The sequence below is a fragment of the Heloderma suspectum genome, chromosome 13, assembly GCF_057233095.1.
Source record: "Heloderma suspectum isolate Gila_16-S chromosome 13, 16-S_ref, whole genome shotgun sequence".
NCBI lineage: Eukaryota > Metazoa > Chordata > Lepidosauria > Squamata > Helodermatidae > Heloderma > Heloderma suspectum.
In genome coordinates, this window is record NC_139470.1 from 14,651,336 (window position 1) to 14,674,192 (window position 22,857).

General features: G+C 42.5%; 1 protein-coding gene and 1 long non-coding RNA gene across 3 annotated transcripts in view; one reads left to right on the forward strand and one right to left on the reverse strand.

Annotated features, from left to right (window-relative positions):
• Nucleotides 1–22,857, forward strand: part of FBRSL1 (fibrosin like 1) — a 965,642-nt gene that overhangs the window by 933,895 nt on the left and 8,890 nt on the right. Inside the window, exons 13-19 of one of the 2 annotated variants that reach the window (XM_084819250.1) lie at nt 3,368–3,463; nt 10,726–10,797; nt 11,560–11,589; nt 12,731–12,802; nt 13,136–13,219; nt 15,644–15,776; nt 20,937–21,014. In XM_084819250.1, coding sequence (XP_084675376.1) covers nt 3,368–3,463; nt 10,726–10,797; nt 11,560–11,589; nt 12,731–12,802; nt 13,136–13,219; nt 15,644–15,776; nt 20,937–21,014 — 565 coding nt within the window. Of the gene's footprint in view, nt 1–3,367; nt 3,464–10,725; nt 10,798–11,559; nt 11,599–12,730; nt 12,803–13,135; nt 13,220–15,643; nt 15,777–20,936; nt 21,015–22,857 lie in introns of both variants that reach the window. The other variant, XM_084819251.1, reaches the window with a different exon arrangement.
• The window catches only part of LOC146336068 (uncharacterized), a 49,698-nt gene continuing 44,760 nt past the window's right edge, over nt 17,920–22,857 (reverse strand). The window contains exon 3 of the long non-coding RNA XR_014785663.1: nt 17,920–21,594. This is a non-coding gene — a long non-coding RNA (uncharacterized LOC146336068). The remainder of the gene's footprint in view (nt 21,595–22,857) is intronic.

Sequence of the window (22,857 nt, forward strand, 5' to 3'; positions counted from 1 at the left end):
TAAAGTTAAACAAACAAACAAACAAACAGCTGTTGCCATGTTCATGTAAGAGATTACAATATGCAAAAGCAATAACGTCTTTTTTATTGGGCCTCGAGACTAATGAATCCAGATGGTTTTGTGTGCTCCCTACAATATTTTCTAGCAGATTTAGCCAGTGGTCCTGCCAAGGCCTTGGTCTCTGCTTGGAACGAGAGGATGACTCAGGATATCGATTTTATCACTCCCAAACATCCTCAACCCAGTAATGGAGTCATGTTGGCTCCTTGGTATTCTGATTTGCTGAGGGCAATGAAATCATTGGGTCAGCAACTACAGCATGTGAATTTCCAACACAAGTGAGAACCCATTTTTGGGATTAATCTGAGGCAGCGATCTTGGTGAAGACGCCTTTCTTCTCCGCCATCACTGCATCCACACAATGTTGTCCAGCAGGGCTTTTTGAGTGGTGAAGGGCCTCCTTTGTGTGGGCGCTGGCATATAAGAGCTGGAACCCGCAAAGACTTGCTGAAACCTATTTGTTGTACATTTTATAAATAAACTCACTCAACATCTGCACCAGCTTGGATGCCATGATTTTGAGAGTCCCAGATGGATGCAGCTAAGGTTATGTATAGTTTTCAGTTTGTGCAACCTGAGGATGCAGAGAAGCTGCTTGAGAGGGCTGAGGCGTACCATTTGCATTTTAAACCCTTACCTTTCCTGGTTGCTGAAATCAGTTGGAGCACATGACACCAATATCGTATCAACTGCACAGATTGCCAGTGATTTCCCAGGCTTAACGCAAAGTGCTGGTTATGACCTTTAAACACCTAAACGGTTTTGATCCAAACTACTTGAAGGACTGCCAACACCCGTATCAACCTGCCCATGCAAGATAATTGTTGGAGACCCTACTCATGTGCCTAGCAGTGGAGCAATTAAGAGAGCAATCCTATAGCCCCTAGAGAGTGTTGCGGGGGGAGCATAGTCCTAGATCTGAGTGCAGAGACAGGGCTCCAGCCTCGGAGGAGGGAATCCGTTCTCCACCCTCCTCACCCATACAGCCAGGGCAGAAAGAACTGCATCTGTTGCCTCTCTGAGGTTGGGAACTTGACCTTGTAGTGGGGGTCAAGGGAATGTTCCAGTTGGCAGAGAGGGGAGGGGACTTGAGAGGCTGGGATATGAGCTTTCCGAGGCCTCTCCAGCCTTCTTCCCTCCTCGTCCAGAACATCCCAACCAGATGGGCAAAATAGCCTGTCTAGCGAAAATGCAGAGCAGAAGGAGCAGGGAGGCGAAGATCGCCTCTGCCGTTCCTCCCACTCAGCACTGGTGTAAGCCTCTAGGTTCAGAGGCTTACAAGCATCGAGGGTGTGAACAATAGGATTGCATCCTAAGTTGACAGACATGGCAGTGGCTCCACATTTATTGAATTATATTTTAATGGAGTTTTGTGTGGTCCCATCATTGCAAGCTTTCACATAAGCATTAAAAAGCTATTTGTTCTGGGTTGCTTTTTCTTGATGACTATGGTTTGCTGTTGTTACTTGATCTGGTGTTGAATTATTTTATTAGTTTTAATAATATTGTGCTAAGTCCGGTGTTGCTACTATTTTATTGTCTTTTTATTCTTACTACTGTCTTTTATATTGTTTTTATGGTTGTTTAGTTTTTATTGTGATTCTATATTTGTACAATAGACGCAGCCTTATGAGGACTTGGCCCTAAAAGGCAACCTAAAATATTTTGAATAAATAAATCACAGTATAAATGTAGAAGCTTTCAAGCTAGTGGAATTCTTTAGCCTATCATCCTAATAAAGGACAGTGTCAGAATTCAAGCCAGTCAGTGTCACCCTGACACTGTGGTGCATGCCTCTTGTATTCTTACTGCCTTCCCTTGTTTTGCCATTCCTTTTTATCAGTTGCTGCATCAGACTGCAGACTGTGGAAAATTAAAAGCGTGTACTGATAATAGTGGACTTCATGGCTGGCAACTGTGGTAATTACCTTGTAACTGGAAGGCAGATAAAGATTAAAGATGCCAAGCAGGCTGCTTTCACACTTGCTAAAGTGGCATGTTTTGCAGGAGGCCTGTAATAGCAGAATTAAAAATGATAGCAGAGACTAATTTTCCCCCTCTGGTAAAAATGAAACAATTTCATTCATGTTAAAAGAGCATCCATTGTGTCATGGACTTATTTGCCTCTAAAGCAATCTACCACAAATCTGTTTTTTCTAGGGAAAGCATGTAAAATCTCTTCCTTGAGGACTGGCAACCTGATTTTAAACATGCATATAGAAAACAGAGGTCTGACCTGGTGACATCCTGCTCAGGCCAAGTGGGACCATGTAGCTTATAACCCATTACAAAAACACTGCACTATAAAATCAGGTGCTTAAACAAGGCTGTGCGACTTGTAGCATGTGAATAGCTATCACAAATGCAGAATTGAGCCTTCTGAGAATCTCTGCTTTCTTTTGTAAAATCATCCAAATTTCTAGCCCTTAAGGCTATGGAGATAAACTCCAGAACATGTAGATAAGCCAGAATGGGACTGAACCTGCCTGGGGGTTGTCTTTAGGACACCACAAGAGAGTTCATTGTCCCTCTCTTTGGCTCTCTGGAGCAGAATAAGCAAACTGTTGGTTCAGCATCTGCCAGTGTTGGCAGTTCCTGTCATAACGGCACCAACCCTACCTTTCTGTGCTGGTGTGCCACTGAGGGCATTACTTGATGCTACTGCAATATGAAGAGTCCTGACATCGCCCTGGTATAATGACCATTGCAGCTCATTCTATATACCTGTTGCTGACCCCATGATTCCAAGGAAGGATTCTGTAGTTTATAGTAAGGATTGAAGGATGTGTTTCACCTCATTCATTTTAGTGTTGGGGCTGTTAATATACTGGGTAAATGTCTCTTTAAAATGAGACCTTTACTGGCACCAGACCATGCCTCTCAAAAGCAACCAACTGCAGAAGGCAGATATCTAACTCAGAAGTACAAGAGCACCCCCTTTTCAGATGGGATAGCAGGCTATAGAGATTGTGGAACTGACCCAGTCAAAACATTTGAGTGCGTGAATGAAAATGGATTATTCCTTTACGTAATCTTGTCCTTCTGAAATGATGCAGCGGAATTTAAGGGGCCAGGATTGTGGGATTTTACTGTTGTTATGAGTTCTTAAACGTATCATGAGATTAGGCAGACATCTTTCAGGCAGTCTTCTTTTATTTTATTTTTCAAAGCAAAAGTCTTGAAATTGATTTGTGGAGAGGGGGTTGTTTTAAAAAATGTTCATGAGAGTTGAGCCAAACTTGTCTCATGCATCTATTTTTTATTTGTAATCTAAGATGTAAGCACCTTTTTCTTTCTTCTCTCCTAGTTTTTTCCAAGCTACCCTCCAGCAATGCCTGGAATGCCACCTATGCTTCCACATTCAGGTCCCTTCGGGTCACTTCAGGGAGCATTTCAGCCGAAGGTACAGATTATGCTTGCATTACCCATGGGCTTTGTTTTTGTTCTCCATTGGAAAGAATCATCATTAGAAGGTGTCACTGGAATGTTCAAATGTGATATAAACATACACGGATCAAATGACCATTTCCAGTAGGAGCCTTTTTTCATGCCTCTTGTGAAAGACACTGCATCTCTAATGGTCTATCAAGATGTTATGGGGGTGGGGGGTGGGGAAAAAGACATGGCTGCTGACCCCTCTCTTCCTGGTAGCATACAGTAAGTACCAATTGGTGGGGGGACAACAGCAGGAGAGCTATTGCCCACATGTCCTGCTTGTGGGCTTCTCATAGGCATCTGGTCAGCCACAGAATTCTGGACTGGATACACCTTTGGACTGATCCAGGGGGGCCCTTAGGGTCTTAAAGAAACATGTGATGTAAAGTCATAAGAACAACACAGGAAGCCATCTTATACTGCATCAGAACATTGTTCCAGCTAAGCCCAGTATTGTTGACACTGACAGCGACTCTCCAGGGTTTCAGGCAGGCATTTTCTCTACCCTACCTGGCGATGCCGGGGATTGAACCTGGGACCTTCTGCATGCCAAGCAGGGGCTCTGCCACTGAGCTGTGGCCCCCATACTCTGCCTTTTCTCCACTCCAGCAGCCAAGGAATCTGAGTTGCAGTGTGAAACATCGAATGCGATGTCATCATATTACACAGTTCTTTCACTAGACTTGCCAGGAAGATATGGGAGAGAGATGCAGGTTGGCAGGAACCACATCTCCCCAATAATTTCTAGTTGCTTCTTTTTCCTTACACAAGGATGAAGTGCAGGGGGAGGGATGCACCTCTTCATTGAAAGGAGCAGTGGCAGTGGATTCTGAATGTGTGTGCACAGGGCAAACATAATGACATGCATGGGCTTGGGTTATGGTTGGGTGCATGGTGTATAACTGCCCCAACCCACACACATCTGTGTAGCAAAACATGCAGTATGTACCGAATGGCCCTGAAACTACAGCCGAATCGGTCATCAAATCGGTCATCAAATTGACAGCTGCATTGAAAACTGACCAGCAGAAAGGACACCATCTGTGAAACTGATCAGCTAAGCTGCAGCCTCTGTTTGCAATTAGCTCTTCTCCTGCCACTCTGACTCTAGCATCATATAGGAAAGCCAAGTGGAAATAATGAAGGCAGCCCTGTTTGGTGATTTGAAGAATTAGGATATATACTAGCTTTTCTTTGGAAAAGGGTGCTGGAGTTCAAAACAGTTTAAAAAAAAACACAAATGAACATGATCTTAGTCAGAATGCCCATGACTCATCTGTTCTCTGTTGTTTTTTACGAAAACTCAAATCGTGAAGCATTTTTAAAGCATAGCAATTAATATAAATGCAGAACTTTTAACTAACAAAACTGCTTGTGAAAGATGGGACCATTCTTGTATTGGACAGCTTCTGGTTTTATTCTTTTGCTGTGCAGAGGAAACAGGACATGTGACTGTGCCCTGGGTCCCTAGATCTGGTGCAAAGTGGTGTGTGGGTGGCAGGGATACCTAGATCCCATCCTCTGGAGCTGAAAACTAGCCCAGACCCCTAGCATTGCTTCAGTGATACTGGAGAAATCTCCTTTGCAATCCAGGAGAGAAGTACACCGAATTTTTAGTGAGATGGGACCACCCACAGCATAGTACCCCAGCAGTTCTGATGGTGACCCTATATCTCCTGAGCACTGACACAAACAGAACCAGCAATAAATATATAAATAGCAAGAAGATGGAATGGAGCTACATTAAACAAGTGGGACAGGACTGTACAGCCCTGGCCTGTGTGCAACACTGAAAGTGCCGCTATTAGTGATGCGGGTAGGAGCCCCTGCTTGCTGTTGTCATGGCAAATGTGTTTGTTTTTCATTTGTCACTTAAAAGCTCCATGGTGCGATGCTCAAGATCCCTTTCTTCCCATTTGCAAAGCCTTTAATTTGTAAGAATGTGCTAAAACATTAAGTCTGTCTTTAGAACGAAGAGAAAAACAATCCATAATACACCGACAGTTATTGATTGTGCCTTATACAAATGGAGCTAGTACTTGTTTGTGATAAAGCTGCATTCCTAAGTGATGGTGTTGTCTGGATATCCTGTAACTTCTGTAGACATATCTCTATGCGGAGATAAAAGCCAGAGCTTTCTGGAGAAGAGGTAGTCTTGCTATCTGTTACGCTCTGCACTGTAATATGTAATTGTAGCTTGCTGTATGAGTCACAAGCTTCGGGTTCAGCTGGGGCCTTTCTACTGTGGGATGGCATTCATGAACAGGAATTGCAGTACTTGTGGAATACAACGACTGGTAGTGCAACTCCTATACTTCCATGCTCTTCTGTCTCCTTTTCAAGGTCATACCTGACCTGGACCTAATTTTCTACTTATTTATCATATTTGTATCCCACTCTTCTTCCAAGGAGCTTGGGACAGAACCATGAGTTTTTCTAATTTTATTCTCACATCAAGCCTGTGTGGTACGTTAAACTGAAAGATAGCAACTGGCCGGTCACCCAGTGAGCTTCATAGTTGAACAATAGACACGTATCTCCTTGATCCAGATCCAGTACTCTGTTTGCAATATCTTATCCTATGCTATCCCTCACCGGTCTGGTGGAACTCCTGCTTCTAACCCGGTTTCCTCTTTGCTCACCCACTGTGTCCCATGGCTGCAGCGGATGGGTGTCAACTGCAATGGGCTTTCCCCATTCAGTTCCAGTGAAGGATGTGGCACTGGGAAAAACAGCCGCCTCCAGACAACAATATGTGCAGTATCCTTACAGAGCTAACAGGATTGCTTCAATCATGGGCCCTCATTTCCTGATGATGTAACCACAGCCAGATCATGCATTTCTACAAGATCCGCTCTTTATCAGAAGCTTCTCATGCCTTCAGACACATCAAGCTTTAATAAGACAACAGCTGATGCACTAGATCATAGAATCATAGGGTTGGAAGGGGCCTGCAAGACCATTCAGTCCAACCCCCTGCTCCATGCAGGAAGCCTGATTCCCAGGCGGTCTCCCATCCAAGTACTAACCAGGGCTGACCCTGCTCAGCTTCCGAGATCAGACGAGATCAGGCGCATCCAGCACAATTGCTCAGTAGTCCTCTTTTGGTTTCCATCTTCATTACAAAGCTGTTTCATGTAAGGAACTAATTTATGCTGAATCAGACCATCGCTTCAACAAGCCAAATGCTATCAGTGGGCCTTGAATACAGCATTTTGGACAGAAGTATTTCCTGCTCTGACACCAGAGTTCTCTTAAGTGGAGATGATACCAGGTCACACTGTTTGTCCAGCCAGTCCAGTATCATGTGCTCGGAGTGGAAGGGTCTTTCCATCGTCTCAGACAGTGGTCTTTTACAACACAAGCTTACTAATCCTTTTTTTAAAGCTGGACAACCTGGGCCGCCTCTATGCAAAGTATTCTCTACCACTGAGCAAAACAGGAAGCACCAAAGGCACCTTTAGCTTTTCTGACAGTTCAGTTAGCTAACTCTTATGATTCCATGGCCCTCATCTACATATGGAACAGAATGAGGTGACAGAATGGATTGTGCCACTTCAGATTGCACGTGGTGGCTAACATCTTTTTAAAGTTCCCTGCAAGTAGACAACTCGCATCATACAAAGGAAGCAGGCTAATCTAAAATGTTCTCCCTGGTCCTTTTTTAAAAAACAGTTTTGTTTGTTTTTAGTGACAAAGTATTCAAAAATAGGGCTCTCACCTGCATATAGGAATGGTATGGTTCAGAATGCTACTACCTCAGCCTACTACCTTATCCTATATAATATGTAGATCAGCTCTGCGATAGGCGGTTTCATGGAAATATTTATTAATTTATTTATTATTAGATTATATAAAGCACACCTTTATCCCAAAGAAGATTACAAGGTAGTGTACATAAAAATAAAACATTCAGTACAATAAAACCAATCTAACATCAAACTAGGCCCATCAGTGTAATTTATTAAGAGACAATCATGTGTAAGTTGTGGCTGGATTCGTTAGCATTTGCAATTCATGGGTATGTATTATAAGAAAGCTGTACGGCATTTGCAGAGATATACAGCCTCAGAAATCATATTGGATTGTCCCATGGCTACAAAATACTACTGCAAAAGTAGCTTTAAATAATTTATCTTGGCCATAAGTAGAGAATATGGGGGAGCCATGGCACAAGCTTACATGCTACTTTGCTCCAAATTGCCCTTTTCTACTTGAAAACGGAGATTCACACACCAGCCAGATTGCAGGAATTTTGGGCAGTCCTGCACTTTCATTTAACCCAGTATTTGGAAGGAAGGAATTTAGTTAGAAAATCACCACCTTCACACATCATAAATTGGCTCAAGAGAACTGCTGCTCAGTCTGATAATTGTTTTTGTGATTGTGTGTGTTTTTAATTAACTTTGTTAGCTGCCTTGGTTGGTTCAATTTTCAATCAGGAGCATGGGATACAATTTTCTTAAATAAAAATAAATGAATTCGTGGACTTACAACTTTTTAAGGCTTATGTCCATTCAGATTTACTTCCCCACCCCCACCCCACCCCACCTTCCTGTCAAACCAGCTGGAATCCATGTGAGGCAAACAAATTGTCTTGTGCCAAGCCATTCAATACCTATGAGTGTGAATGTGCAAAAAATGACATGATCACTCATTATACACTGATTCAGTCTGGTTCACAGAAAGAAATGCTGGTTTGTCATAAGCCCTGCAGAGGTCCATCCATGTGTATCAACTCCAAAAGCCTTTGGTTCTTGATAAAGATCCGAAGCTAATGAATTCCAGCATCATCCAATAATATTTTCGTCCAGCTGAAACCATCTATAAGCTGGCCCAGTATGGGATCAATTTGAGGTCATGTGCAATTCACAAATGCAAGGCAAAAATATGGTCAACGAATAAATGACAAGTTTCTTTCTGAGTGTTTCTGTACACAGCGTGTACAGCAGATACAAAGCACCAAATTAGCCAGTGTTTTCTAACTACATATGGAACTTCCCATGGTGAAACCCCTTCCCCATATTCACAGCGTGTTTCAATATGTGGCTGAATTGGGAGCATGCAGATGCACCTGAATTATCTATAACTTGCTGCAATGATTCATCTCCTTGGAGAGAAGACAAAGCTGAAGTCTTTGGAGCAGGGCAAAAATCCACACAAATCATCCTAACCTTTTTCTTCTTAAACTTTCCCCTTCCTCCCATGTGGCTGCTGCCTAAAGCCCTAGATCATCATGACAGAGGCATTCAGTGGCTGACCATCGCATAATGAATTCTGTCCTCCTTGCCCTGTGAAGCAAAGAGTTTGTTTTTGTTTCCCTCCCCACTTCTCATGTCACTTCCCTGAGGGCTCATATGTAAATCCCCACCACATGAATCCAACCGGACTGCAAACTTCTTAGCTACTTTCCCAAAGGCCATTTCTCATGAGCTAAGAACTTGAAAAGGTCAAAAGTATTCAATTTACTTTGCCGAAGGAAGCATTTCCATCTGTCTTCAGGGGGACAGAAGGACCAAAGGGCACTCTATCACTCACACTATTAATGTGATGTGACCTTAAAATGCATCATAGCTGTTATTTTTGCTTCCCTACCTATCAGTTCGCAAAAGGGACCCAACAGCCCTTCTGCTTGCAGGGAAAAAAAATGGTTTGTTTGTTTGTTTTTTGCTCCTTTGCACACACAATTCAGGATTCTTTTGTTCATCTGGTTTTTTTTTTCTTTCTTTGAGCTTTTTAAACCACCCTTGACCTGTCATACTTAAATTACAGTAGTACATTCACACGTTGCTCCTAAAGCCTGCCTGTTTGAAATCTGATTTGGCCTGCATCATGGGTTAAATGTCTAGCTAGGGAATTAGTTAAACATTCTGCACTCATCTTGGAGAACAACAGGTGCAGTGCCATGGGAAGGAAAAGACTGATTGCTGGCTTTAAGCCCCATCCCCTCCAACAAGCCAAGACAAGGCTCCAGCAACGGATGTAGAACAGGGAAAAGTCACATCATCGCAGCCAGGTGGATGTATTACCTCAGGGTTTAGATAACCATTGTGCTAATTGCTCTGCAGAATAGCACCCTGGGCAAAAAAGAACCTTTGGTGCTCTATCCCGAACATACTGCTTCCGAACATACTGCTTCCAAACATACTGCTTCCTTGTAGATTAGTATCTAGCTACTTTTTAAATAAACTCTAAACATGTGCATTTGCATCCATAAATACCTAACAAAATGTGATGTAGTTTGCTGAAAAAGGAAAGAAAAAAAGGAAAGAAAGGCAGGGTGAGGGACTTTGAGATAAGATCATAAAGATCAATTTCTGCTAAAAGGAATTAGAGGAAATTAGCAAGGTTCCATGGTGAATGGATGCAAAAGTAAAACCGTGCAAATGCACATTTTAAAAAGGCGAAAGTGCCATTAATGAAGAAGGGGCAGCATGATGGCCAGGAAGAAAGACAGCACAAGATTTCTCATCAGTCAAATCACACACAAGCTTTTTAATGAGGCAAAAACATTTTGAACAAAGAAACCAGGACATGAAGCACGCGTCATGAATGGATGTGGACAAACAAAACAGTTTTAAAAACCATTTAAAACCACACACACAAGGCTAACAACAGGTGATATTCTTTATGTCCCAAAGGCCTGGTGCTTCCTAGAATCTGTAAACTCTATAGCCATTGGCTACATGGTGGCTGGAGGAAGAACACTGAGTGTGGTGGACCCACTAACCTGTAATAAACCAACTGACTTCTGATTTGCAAGATACCATTTTCAGAACACGGGACACACATAACCATAAACAAAAGTAGCACTTACTATCATATGCTGAAAGCTTTGTTTCCAGTTGTCCATCACATTTCCAAGCGTATCTCTACAGTCATGCGGACTGGAAGCTTTTATAATAGAACCTGGGATTTGCAGGATAAAGCCTTTGGTCCCAATTAAAAATCAGTCTTTCCTCCTCACCTGAATCAGAACAGATCCTGTTCCTAGCTCTGCCACTTATCTCAGCAAGTCATATAATTCTTGGAAGGCTCTTCTCCCCTGCCAATATAATGTGAGCTCACACCATCACGACATTAAGCCAATCAGAAGCCACTTTCCAACTACATCTTAAGCTACTGTATGTTGTTGCCCTGTGAACATGGCCTAGTGTTTGCTAGGGTTGCATCAAAGCATTCCTGTAGCACTAGAATGTAACTCATGGGCTCTTCTCTTTTTCCTTGCAGACGTCAAATCCGATTGATGTAGCAAGTCGACCCGGCGCAGTACACCACACTCTTCTGCAAAAGACACCAGGGGTAGGTACAATAACGTGTAACTTCTCTCCCAGTTTTTGTCAGGTTTACATTAAAGGTTTAACCACTAGGAACTCAAACATAATTTATGTGTTTGCAGTGAAATGGCAATCTTTTAAGTTTTGTATCATACAAACAAATATTCTGTTTTTTGCTGCAGAAAAAGAACAGCACAATCTTTGGTTCCACTGTTGTTTTCCAGTCTGCCACTTTTTCAGGAACACAAGTATTAAGAATGGGGAAATGTTATTATGTAAACATTATGTTGTTGTAGTTTTGAAAAGAAAAAGAATTGGATCATCAGTTAGCAGACCTGAATTTCAAGTCAGTGGGTGGACTGAAATACACAGATCAGGTGGCTGGACCACTCTATTCATTTCCTGAGGCATGTGTTTGAATCTCACACTGGATAAGACATTCATCTATGTGGTGTCCTTGTTCCACTTTTATACAAAAAGTCATACAAACTTCCATGCAGGTTGGATGGGGTACAAGTGAGCTTTGACTTTAAACCTTGGAAAATCAGCATATATCTTTGCGGACAGCTTTTACAAAGTCATGTTTCCATCAGTGCTAAGTGGCAGGATGCCTTTGGTTCTTTCCAACTTCACACTGAACAGTGAAGGGAGGTTTCCTGTGTGACAAAGTAACTCACTTCCTGCTTTGTTTACTCTGTCATCAGTCTCTTGAATTAGATTCCTTACTTTTCCTCTGTTTGGGCCACTTTTCAAGGGAAACTGATCTGTTTTTCCACACTTCCCTTAGGTGTCTGATCCTTATCGGGCTCCAGTACGAGTAAGTAAGGTTTGTCGGGGATTTTTTAAATCTTCTTTTTATTAAAATATCATTTGTGTAAATGTGAAAAATTACAGGTATGTGACATAAGTCAGTCTTGGTACTTATGAAATAGTACTCTGTTTCAAACTTTGCATTTGCTTTCTGCTTCATCTTTCCAAATTAACCCATATGCTACCTGTATAAGTTATACAAATTAAGCAAATTTGCATAATATAAATCACACACATTTCTTAGAGCCTGGAATGTGGAAGAGGCTTCCTGTTAATGAATTAAGGGTGCAAAATCAATACATGTGCAATCCTCTGGATTATAGGAACAACAAAAATGCCTAGCTAAACTCAACTTCTTTGTGTGTTTATGTATTTATCAGCTAGGCCTATCGATGGCTATTAGACACGATGGCTATATAGAACCTCCAAGTTCAGAGGCATTCTACCTCTAAATACCAGTTGCTGGGGACAATGGGGGGGTTGCCTTCACGTCCCATTTGTGGGCTTCTCTGGCTGACCACTGTAGGAAGTAGGATGCTGGACTAGACTGACCTTCAGTCTGATGGGGGGGGGGTGACTCCTTATTTCATGTTTTTATAGTAAGTTAATACTATCTGATTTGCAAAACAGCATTTAAAAAGCACAATCCTTTAAAAATACAAAAAATGAAATTGAAAACAATTTCACATTCAGCAAATCAAGAATGGCAGGATCAGTCCTCACTATTTATCATTTTCAGAGGTTAGCAGAACAAAATAGTTTCCTACGGGAAACAGGTACTGGGGCAAACAAATCTCCCAGGAGAGGGCATTCCTAAAAAAGCCCTACTATTAGGGATGCCCACAAATATGGTTTCCTGAGCAGGGCTTTAGTAACAGATATTTAAAGCTCAAGGTGGGGTAGGGTCATATGGTCTGATGTTCTTGCAGGTGCGCAAAGGAGGAAGTTGTTAAAATTATCGTCTCTTCTTTTAAAAAAATTAAATTGTGCATTTCCAAGTGGTAAAAATAAACCAGCTTGTTTCAACACCCAGCATCATGAATGACTAGTCTCGTTTTGTGAGCTAACTAGTGTAATGAGAGTTTTGACTGAAGATTGTTGGTATTTTAAATTACACTGCCATTAAAAAAAAATCCATTTGATTGCAGAAGCCTGGCAAGTGGTGCGCTGTTCATGTACAGATTGCTTGGCAGATCTACCATCACCAACAGAAGATAAAGGTAAATGAGCAAATATATTCAGATACGAGACCTTTTTGGCTTACAGGCTATGTTCCCGCTACCACCCCGATTAATAAACAAGTAGCTTCTCAAGGTGTTGCTTTCGTTTGTAAGGTGTGGAATTAATTAAGCCTTTCTATCTTTTAACATCTATCATAGAGCTATAAATGGTTGCGCTTGTGTGGTGGGGCAGGGCAGCCTGGTAGCAAAACGAGTCAAAGGTATTAAATATGCAACCCAAAGGAGAAGATCAGAAGAAAAACTGGGAGGTTTGTGGGGAGGGCGGGGGCATACAAAGCACGCGTGTTTAATATCATTTCCCTTCTGCACTAGTACCTCCTGTGGAATATGGAGTGTTATCCTGTTCAGAGTGAAATGAGCGGTACGGTGAAGGACATTTTACAAAACATAGAGCAGGCGAGTAGAATGACAGTCGTTGTGTCAGAGGTGCTTGGGGGTTTTCTTCTGCGGTATTGTGTGGAGGGGTGGGATGGAGGGGGATTGTGGAACTTAAGAGGTAAGAACATTAGGAATAGCTGGTTCCCTATGCCCACATGATTTGTCTAACATCTATAGAATTCTGCACTTGGAAGACTGCAGAATCCACAGACTTCAAGCTACTTAAGTCTTGAGTGATTCCAGTGATTAGAACCATTTCTCCAGAGCATCTTACTGAGGATTGTAGATAAATTCCACAAAGAGGCCCAAAATATGCTAGCTAGAATTTATTTTGCTATATGCATTAATTAGCGCAATCAAAGCCATAAGCATTTAATTAACATATTGTGGAATTTTGGTGAAACCATTGGAGTGGTTTTGAGCATTCTGGGTGATATATCGGGGAAGTGGTGGTATCCCCCCAATGGGGAGGTCATTAGTAGGAAATGTTCTCAGCCTCTAGGGAAAGAAAGAAATCAAGTAATGAGTCAAGCCACAGAAACTACCTGTGCTTCAAAATCTTGGTTTAGCAACAACCACGGATGCAAATACTTAACACACTGTGGTTGATTAATTTCTGTAAAAGTTGTTTGAAAACTGCTGAACGACGCACAGATGTTTGGGGATTGCAGAACCACAGAATCCTTGAAGCCATGCATAGAAGCAGATTTAGTGTCAACTGAGTTGTTTTTATGCCCTTCTCTCCATTCCCATCACTGCAACCGCTTTGTGTTTTGCTCATTAATTCATTGCAAGTATTTACTGCCATCGCTGTCAGGAAAAAGCAGAAAATGGGTTCAGTCCACAACATATTGAACCAATAGAAAGTGTCTCCTGGTTTGAATGGAGCTACACACATTGTCAGGTTCAATGAGTGTTTTTAACCAAAACAGTTAGAGAGAGATAGACACCCCCTTTGCTGGAAATTAGTAAGGCTAGAAATGGCTTTATCTGGCTTTCTAACCATCTTCCATACTTCAGTATTCCACAGCGCTTTCCAGACTTACGGAACTGGTTAAGGCACACTAGCTTTTATGCCCAATGGTAACCAAGGGAGTGGTGGAACCAATATGCACATCCAGCCAGGGCCATAGCTTAGTGGCAGAGTATGATGCTATGGTTGAAGCATCAGGGTTTGCCTTCCCGATAGCTCTAGTCACAAGCTCTCGGCTCCTGAACTGGGAAAGACCTCTCCCTGAGACTCTTTAAGGGGAGCTATGTTATTCATCTGAAATTCTGTAAGATAGTGTGCATAGTATCAAAATGTGGTTTTTGCATGACAGTCTGGGTGGAATTAGACATTACAGGAGATGTGCAGCAGATGCCAAAACCAGCAGTCCTGTGATGGCTGTTCTTCCTTTTCTCTGCCCCAGTAATGTACAGTAAAACAGGTGTAACATGACATCATCACGGTTGGAAGTTCCCCGTCTCAGCACGCAACAGCCAATGGAGTGGGGGAAACCAGAGTCAATTTCACATCATGCATTTTGTTTTCCTGCACATTACCAGAGGAGGAAGAAAAAAACGGTCAGGCTACTGCTTTTGGCAGTAGCCCTACAGCTCCCACAGTCTTTGTGTATTGTTGCATCAGCTCTTCCCTCTGTGGTCACAGAATACATACCACCCTTCCATTGCTCATGTATAGCTGTCATCCCTTCTGAGGAAAGTATGATACTTTTCTGCTTAACCTCTCTCTGTGGACACAGTTGAGTGTCCTCCTAACAAACAGGCACTGTTGTATTGCACTCATTTCATGAGAGCTTAGTTTTAGAAGCATGTGAAAGGAAGCTCCACCTTCAAAGCATATTGAAATGAACGGGCCGGCGAAGCACTTTGAATGCAAGCAGCGGATTCTTTCCTCACCCTCTTCCTTTTCCATGAGCCTCTCATTTTGCACTTTCTTTGCCCCAGGAAAGGGATAGTCTCCACAGGATTCTGCCTTTTTCTGTCTGTCTCTCTGTACTGAAGTAACCGCGACTTTTGTCATCCAACTCTTTGAGGATTGGTTCTGTCTGCAGCATTCAGCCCATGGAATATTTTGTGTCAGCGTGGGGCTGCAGACTGATCCAAGGGGCGAACAGCCCACTCGGCATATTGCATTGCATTCTCCTGTGGAGTTAACGCCATGGGCTAAGAGCTCACTTCAGACCTTATTCATGGAGGAGGATGCGGCAGGCAGCTGAGAAGCTGCAGAGTGAAATGGCCTCATACGAGGCTGCTGTCAGAGCATGACTCGCAGTATGTGGCCACAGATGCTGCCGTCACTCTGGCTAACACTCCCTGGTGGTGCTAATGCAGGCGTGAAGCATGAGGCCTTTGCTGGCAGTCCTTTCCCCCTCCCCTTTCCCCCAGTAAAGAAAAGGAAAATGTATAATGAGATGTTTTTTTTGTACCCTTTGACAGCAAATGCAGCTGGATCCCCACAAGCTAGAAATAGGTGGGAAGCTTGACCTGTTCAGCAGACCTCCAGCCCCTGGTGTGTTTCCAGGGTTCCATTATCCTCAAGATCTTGCCCGGCCACTCTTCTCCACTACAGGTGAGTACTGGATAAGCGTGAACATATGCATGCACGATACCTACCCCCCCTCCCTTTTATGGTGTTACAAAACTGAGCAAGGCTACTAATACATGTGGGAACATTGTCATAAAGTTTTCTTCCTTTCAAATCTACTGGATCAACTGGGGTGTAAGAGCATGAAGCCTTTGGGCTCAACTTCCACTTTTGGCTGGATTGAATAATGCAGTTGGTCTTTAGCTGGATACACGCCTTCTTTACAAATGAAGATAATCCTCCCCTACAAAACCAATGGATTAGCAGCACAGTGGAGCCCTTCCCCAAGTCTCCACTGAAATAAACAGGAATCTCACTGATGTAACAGTCTGCAGGCATAATATTGTAAGCAGAGAGGTTTGTATGCTTTCTGCCTCGTTTTTTTTCTCGCGCCAGCACTTCATACTGGCCACAAGCCGTTGCCTTAGGCAAATTCCTCTACCAATCTACAACATGAACAATGTGATATCCTCAGAACACACCACTGTTCCTTTTCTGGCTAGGCCCTGTCCTCTCCCTCCCTGGATGACCTCCATCTGATGACCTGTATGATCTCCATCTACCCCAGCTGGTAGAAACCCCTCCCAAACTGCCTCAATTCACAGTGCTTTTAATAGTTATTAGCTTTTTTAAAGGTCTTAAGGTTTATTCTCCACCATGATGAGGATTACACACTTCTCCTAAACAATAAAAAAGGAAGTTGGTGTGTTCAGGACAGTGATTATCTGGTTTCCATGCTCATGTTATGTTCTGTAGTTCATCATTAAATCACAGCCCTCCAGTAGCAATACTTCTGCTAGGTGTGAGATGTAGAGTACTGTGGCATTCAGTTTACCTTATCAACTGAGTATTGTCTGCAACCACTTGTTTACTTCCTGGAACTCTTTGGGCAGTATTCAAGTGTGTCATCTTGTTAGGCTCAGCACAAGAGGAGAATCCAACTAAAGTTATGTTTGTGCAAGCAGTTGTGCAATGGGTTGCGCAGCACTCTTTTGCAAACCACTGTGCAATGTGTTGTACAAATGGTTGTGCATTTTGCTTGTGCAACCTGTTGAACAACCAGTTCATTTTGCTTGCATAACCCATTGTGCAACAGGTTGTAGAAGCAGTTGCACACTCGTAATGGGCAGCTGCTTACTCAATTGAAAGATCTGGCAGAGCTCCGCTAGCACTATTTGAGTTTGTGGAATGACACTGTTGGATACTGCCCAACATTTCCTTGAGAATAATGAGGACTTATTAAAAAGCTGATTAGATAATGTAAAATACTCCATTACTAGTTTTCAGGCCCACAAGTTTAAGTGGGGTCAGATCTATCTACCCCAGTGCTGTCTACTCTTTTAGCATTTCTCCAAGGTCTCAAACAGAACGTCTTTCCTATCTCTGGATCCTTTTAACTGAAGCTGCCAGGGATTGGACCTTCGGCATGCAAAGCATGTGCTCTACCACTGAACTATGGTCCTGCCCCTCAGTGTACCCTTGTTATTATTACTTAATGCTTTTAAGACGTAGTTTTAACTATTTTATCCAACAGGATAACGTCAGAGCTGTGTCTCTGTACAAGATTTGGATGGTGAAGAGCTATTTCTTTTTTTGCAGGGGAAAGGAATCCAAGAAATAAGTTCATTAAGTGTGCAATTCTAAAGATAATGCAGTAAGCTCCATTGAACACAGTGCAACCTACCTCTGAGTAAACATGTATAAGATTGTACTGTACAGAATGCAAATTAATAGAAGACTTTGTTTTAGCCCCAGATAAATAATCCCTTTGCAAGTCATCTGTGAGTATATTAATCACAGGAGTCATCGGGCAGTAAATCTCAATAAAGTTGGCTATCAGAGGAGAGTAGGGTGAACAAACATTGCGACTCTTATATAGAGACAAATAAATCTTTTGCTTTACAGTATCTGAGGCTCTCTCCTCACCTTATCGAACAAGAGCGTACTTGGTGTGAATCATGGGTTCTGCCACATTGCCTTGTTACTGCAAAAGACATAAGTTATCAGGCCCACCTGTCCCTGGGATGGATGTTCAGCTGCCTGGCAAACGTTATATTTAATAACTACCTGACAGCACACAACGTTGTCCCTGGCTTGCTCCGGAGGATTTCTTTTTTTTATTCCTATTATTATTATCAGCCCCATGTAGTCAAGTTTGTAAGCCGTCTCCTTTGAAGAAATCTCCCATCCGTTATACACCTCCTGAAATCCTAGAGGATTAGAGAGATGACAGCCTCCATCCGTCTCAAAGCAGCCGAGCAAGTTGCAATGTTTATAGATAACACTGGGTCCCGTTAGCTGTGGCAGCTTTGCTCTCTGGGGTTTCCTTAACTCGTTTTCTGGTTGCTTAGAGCCAATTCATTCGATCACTTTTCAATCATCCCATGGCAAGGTCCATGTGGGACTAGGCCAGTGGTTTTCACATTGTGTTCCTAACAACCCTGAGGTTCCTGAGAAAGCTTCTCAAGAGTTCTTCAGTGAGAAAAGTAAGCACTGGAAGACTAGCAACCCTGATAAACAGCTTGCCCATCCTTAAACATCTTCCCCTGCAATGTACAAACACCAAAGAGGATGGATGTATTCTAGAGCAGTGGACTTTTCGTCTCCCGGAGGTGGAGTACCCGGAGGTGGGCCCCTCCTGCATAGGCCCATTCTCCTTTTTCATTTGCCCTCCTTTTCACTTGTGAATCTTTACCAGCGCCACTTGCTTCTGAGGAGGAAATAGCTTTGACATATCCCAGAATGCCTCATGCTTCCCACAAACGTGCTTCTCTGGAATCTGCGCCTGCTTCGCAAATCACTATCAACCTTGACGTGGATCCCTTTTGTGCATTATTCTGAATGCACAAAAGATGTGATTAGGTGTACATGCGCATCCCATACCAGCATCTATTATACATAGATGGGGAGGAGAAATAATGGTGTGCACCCTCTGTTGTTACTTTTCTTTTAGTCTCACTAGTTTGCCTCCAGGGAAATGAATGTTTTATGACTAGCCATGCCACTATTATTATTCAGAGCAGCGGCATCAAAAACAGCTGTAATGAAGCTAACCTCTGATAGGAGATGGCACCTTAAGATGCCCACTATGGCAGCAGTTTTGTGAATGGGAACCCCTCCATGGCAGCCATTATACTCTCAAAATTCCAAAAGTGCCCACTAATCAAAAAGGTTGAGAACCTCTGCTCTAAGCCAAATGTATCTCCACTGAATAGTACAGTGTTTGAATTGAGATCATGTATTATGAAGTGCCATGTACACCGATTACTCTGTGATCTTCCGTTCACACATGTAAGTTATTGATGTTGCAATCTTAGGCATATCTCAGGAATAAAGATGATTTGTAATTCTGGAAAATATTGCAAATTAAAAACCATCTGCCACTCATATTTCCCTTCCTTCCCAGCCTCCCACTCCAAAGTTCTGGAGTGACAAGTCTAAGAGCATCCCATCATAATCTCATTCATATGTTCAAATCTGAACTTCTCTGCAATTGCTAGATACATTTTTATAAAGAATTTTGGCATATGCCACCATTATTTGTAAGAACCCAGCTCTCACTACTTGATCATGCTCACCTTAACTGCTGCCAATGTTCTTTTGGAAATCTCAGTGAAAAAGCCAAGTTCAGATGGAAACGAACAGAACAGATGCAAAGTACAAGGTGGCTGATAAGATTTTAAGAGCTGCAAGGAAACAACTAATGCCCAAAGATGAGCTGATTTATCAAACACAGTTGACCATTTATCATTGATACACCCATGCTTTTAAACTTGTATATCAGACTCTACTAATGCTATGAAGAATATGAGTTTGGCTATCCTGCTCTTAAGTCAATACCATGATCCTACATGGCTGATCACTGTCAGTCATCCCTATGAAAGGGAGGGGTAGATGGCAAAAAATCCTTCTCACATACAAAGTCACAAAGAACGGAATGTAGCTATTGTACTGGCAATAGTCTTCCTTAATGTGCTGCTTCCTGGCTGCACTGTGGAGGCAATGGAATAATTTTTTTAAAAAGAAGTGGGCATCCTACAGCACTGCTCCACTTGATCACAAAATTTAGTGACATGAGTGTTTCCCCCCAGCCAGTCACAGCAAACCTGGGCAGAGTAGTCCTCCAAAATGCTCTTTGTAAGCCTGTCAACGATAGAATTACCTTCAACTGTCTTCCCATACCAGAGAATTGCGCATGTGCGCAGGGATGACAAGAGGCAAGCCAGGCAGCATCAGGAGGAAGGAGATTCATGCACGGCCAAGGCAGAGAGAAGACTTCAGGCTGGCTCCAGCCACACAGGTTATTGCAAAGGGCCAGGGTTCAGTCTTAGGGATGGGAGAGAATGAGGTCTGGCTGAGGAGCTCTCAGGCAGACAGGAGGGAAGTCACCGCCATCCCTAAACCACAGAGCATTCCTGGAGGGAAGAAAACTGACCCAAAGGCAACCCTATCCAAACTAAAATCAAAGGGTGTGTTCTCAAATCACGTAATGCAGATTACTTAGACCTAAACACTCTTGTCACCCTCTTACAGTCAAGGTAGTTCAGAGTAGAAAAACATGGATTTCCTTCCTTTCCAATGGATGCGTATGGCTGAAGTACAGACTCCAATCCATCTGCATTACAGAACCAGGGGATGGTCAGCGCAGCTAATTAGTACAGAATATTATGCACAGCGAACGTATCCATACTGCATGGAACATTAGCAGAAACATCTATCATTTGTCCTTCAATTTCCTCTAAAGGGGCTAGGAATTTGTCCAAAATTAAAGATATACTTGCAACTAGAGCTGATGCTAATCTAGTGGCTAATGGACTTAGGCAACCCACAGTTGCCTTCACCCCACCCCAATTTACAATGTGGGGTTACTTGTCTACCTTAGAGGGCTGGTGCAAGGATTACTGGAAGGCTGATGCAAAATATTATCCCACTTAGAAGGCTGTATTTCATGGCATTGGCCTAGTCTGGTGTGCATTTAAAAATATTACCATGTGTCTGGCACAGGAGAAATGATGGTGAGTTTCTCAGCTAATGTGTTCCAGCCTGCCTAGCTAATATGATAGTCTCTTGCTCAGTCACTAGACATTTTGAGGTCTTCTGCAAGCATATTTAAAGTACAAGGATATTTTTCCTTTGCATTCACAGGTTCTGCCCACCCAACCACCACTCCTTTTGGACCCTCGCCTCATCACAGCAGCTTCCTGCCTACTAGCCACTTGGCAGGTAGGTGTAAGTAAACCCTACTTTCACATTTATCAATATGCTTTATATATGTCTTCCTGTGGGTCAGCAGTGTTAAAAAACCTAACACAGAGAAGCAGTGAGAGGGGCATAGCCTTTACTGGCAGGAACCTTCCTAAGCAATATTACCCACAGTCATTAGAAAATCTCTTTATAGATACCCTGTTTAGAAACAGAATCTGAACAGACAAAATTATCCTCTTATGTGGTAAAGAAATTCAGTCTGCCTTCCATATACTGCTGCTGAAAATTTCAGAGGTGGTAGTTTTCTCATGAATCAGATCTATTTACCGTTGGAAGATCCACCAGTAGTTTCAAGAATCCCAGAGTAATCATTTCTGTCCTCTCAAACTGAAGTACTTGGGTAGTGTGTCCTTTTCAACTGCAGAATCTTCCATAATATGCCCCTAGTTATTGCCAGGCAGTATGACAGAGAGAGTTTTTTCCACCGTGAAACGCCGTGTTTAAGGGGCAAAAGAGAAGAAAGCAGGCATTGTTCCTCCAACTGTACATGCAGGGGTGATACCAGAGTAAATTAGCCTGGTTTCCAGTCTCCACAAGGCTGGCAGGAAAGAAAAAAATATACTTTAAACCACTAAATACAAATACTAGCTGATGCACAAATCTCTCATCATTTCTTTGTACTCCACAGAATGTACCCAGGAGGTTTGTTGAAAATCAGGGTGGGCACCATGGGACCTGTGGACTGTACAGAATTCCCAGATCTTGTGTTCTTACATCCCATGAGCTAAGAAACAAAGAATTGCCTTGTCAGATTAGACAAATGTCCTTTTAGCCAGTGGCCTGTCTGATGACCCTGAGAAGCTCACAAGCAGGGCAAGATGATGATAACCATGTCTTATTGTTTGTCTCCAGCATCTCATTATCAGAGGTATAGTGCCTCTGAATTTAGAGGTTCCTTTTTTTAGTTGTCCCGGCTAGTAATCATCCATGAATCCATCGTTCTATGAATTTGCCCTGTTAGAATCCTGACAGTCAGTGTCTTAATTTTAAAGTCACTTTCTAGCCCTCAAATTGGGACAAAGTAGATTTGAACATGTGATTTCAAGTGTCTCTGATACGGGTTTCAGTGCTGAATAAGTCACCCAGCTCTATTATAGAAACTTGCGCTTGAAGCTGTGTTGGCTCCTTTTAATTTGAACATGTAATAGCATCACTTAACGCTGGCAAGGAACACTGTAATTGTTGGGCCATCTCCAGTCATTACCAATGCAGGTAAAGGAGAGCAGTAATTAACCCACACTACTAGACTAATTACGCAAATTTATTGAGATAGTTGACAAACATTCAACATTCAAAAGAGCTGGTGGGTCATCGAGAAGTCTTCTTTGCTGGCTAGAGACCTTCTGAAGGTATTCATAGACTCTCGTGGAGTCTTCACAGATGGCATGAATACAACTCCCTAACAGTCTGGATAATCCTTAAATGTATCACCTACATCATTCCATAATAATTAATTTACTAATTTGTCTACACCCAATAAGAAACAGAGACAGGACATTTAAATAATTTTAATGGTATCCAATTAGAGTTTATGAGGTGCTATATTAATATCCTGTAATATGTCACGGTGTTGTACTAGGATGGCTGTGACTCCCATTCTGCCAATGAAAATCATGGGCACAGGTCATGATGCTGCTGTAGCTAGTAACTCATTAAAAGAAGAGTACATAACTCCTATATGTTCTGCCTATTTGTACTGCTAGAACAAATAGCGTGTTTTGCTCAAAGTTTATTTTGGGGTCAAACTGCCCTTTGCAGAGTTTTAGCTGTCCTCAGAACATGGCGGTTTAACAGGCAAAGA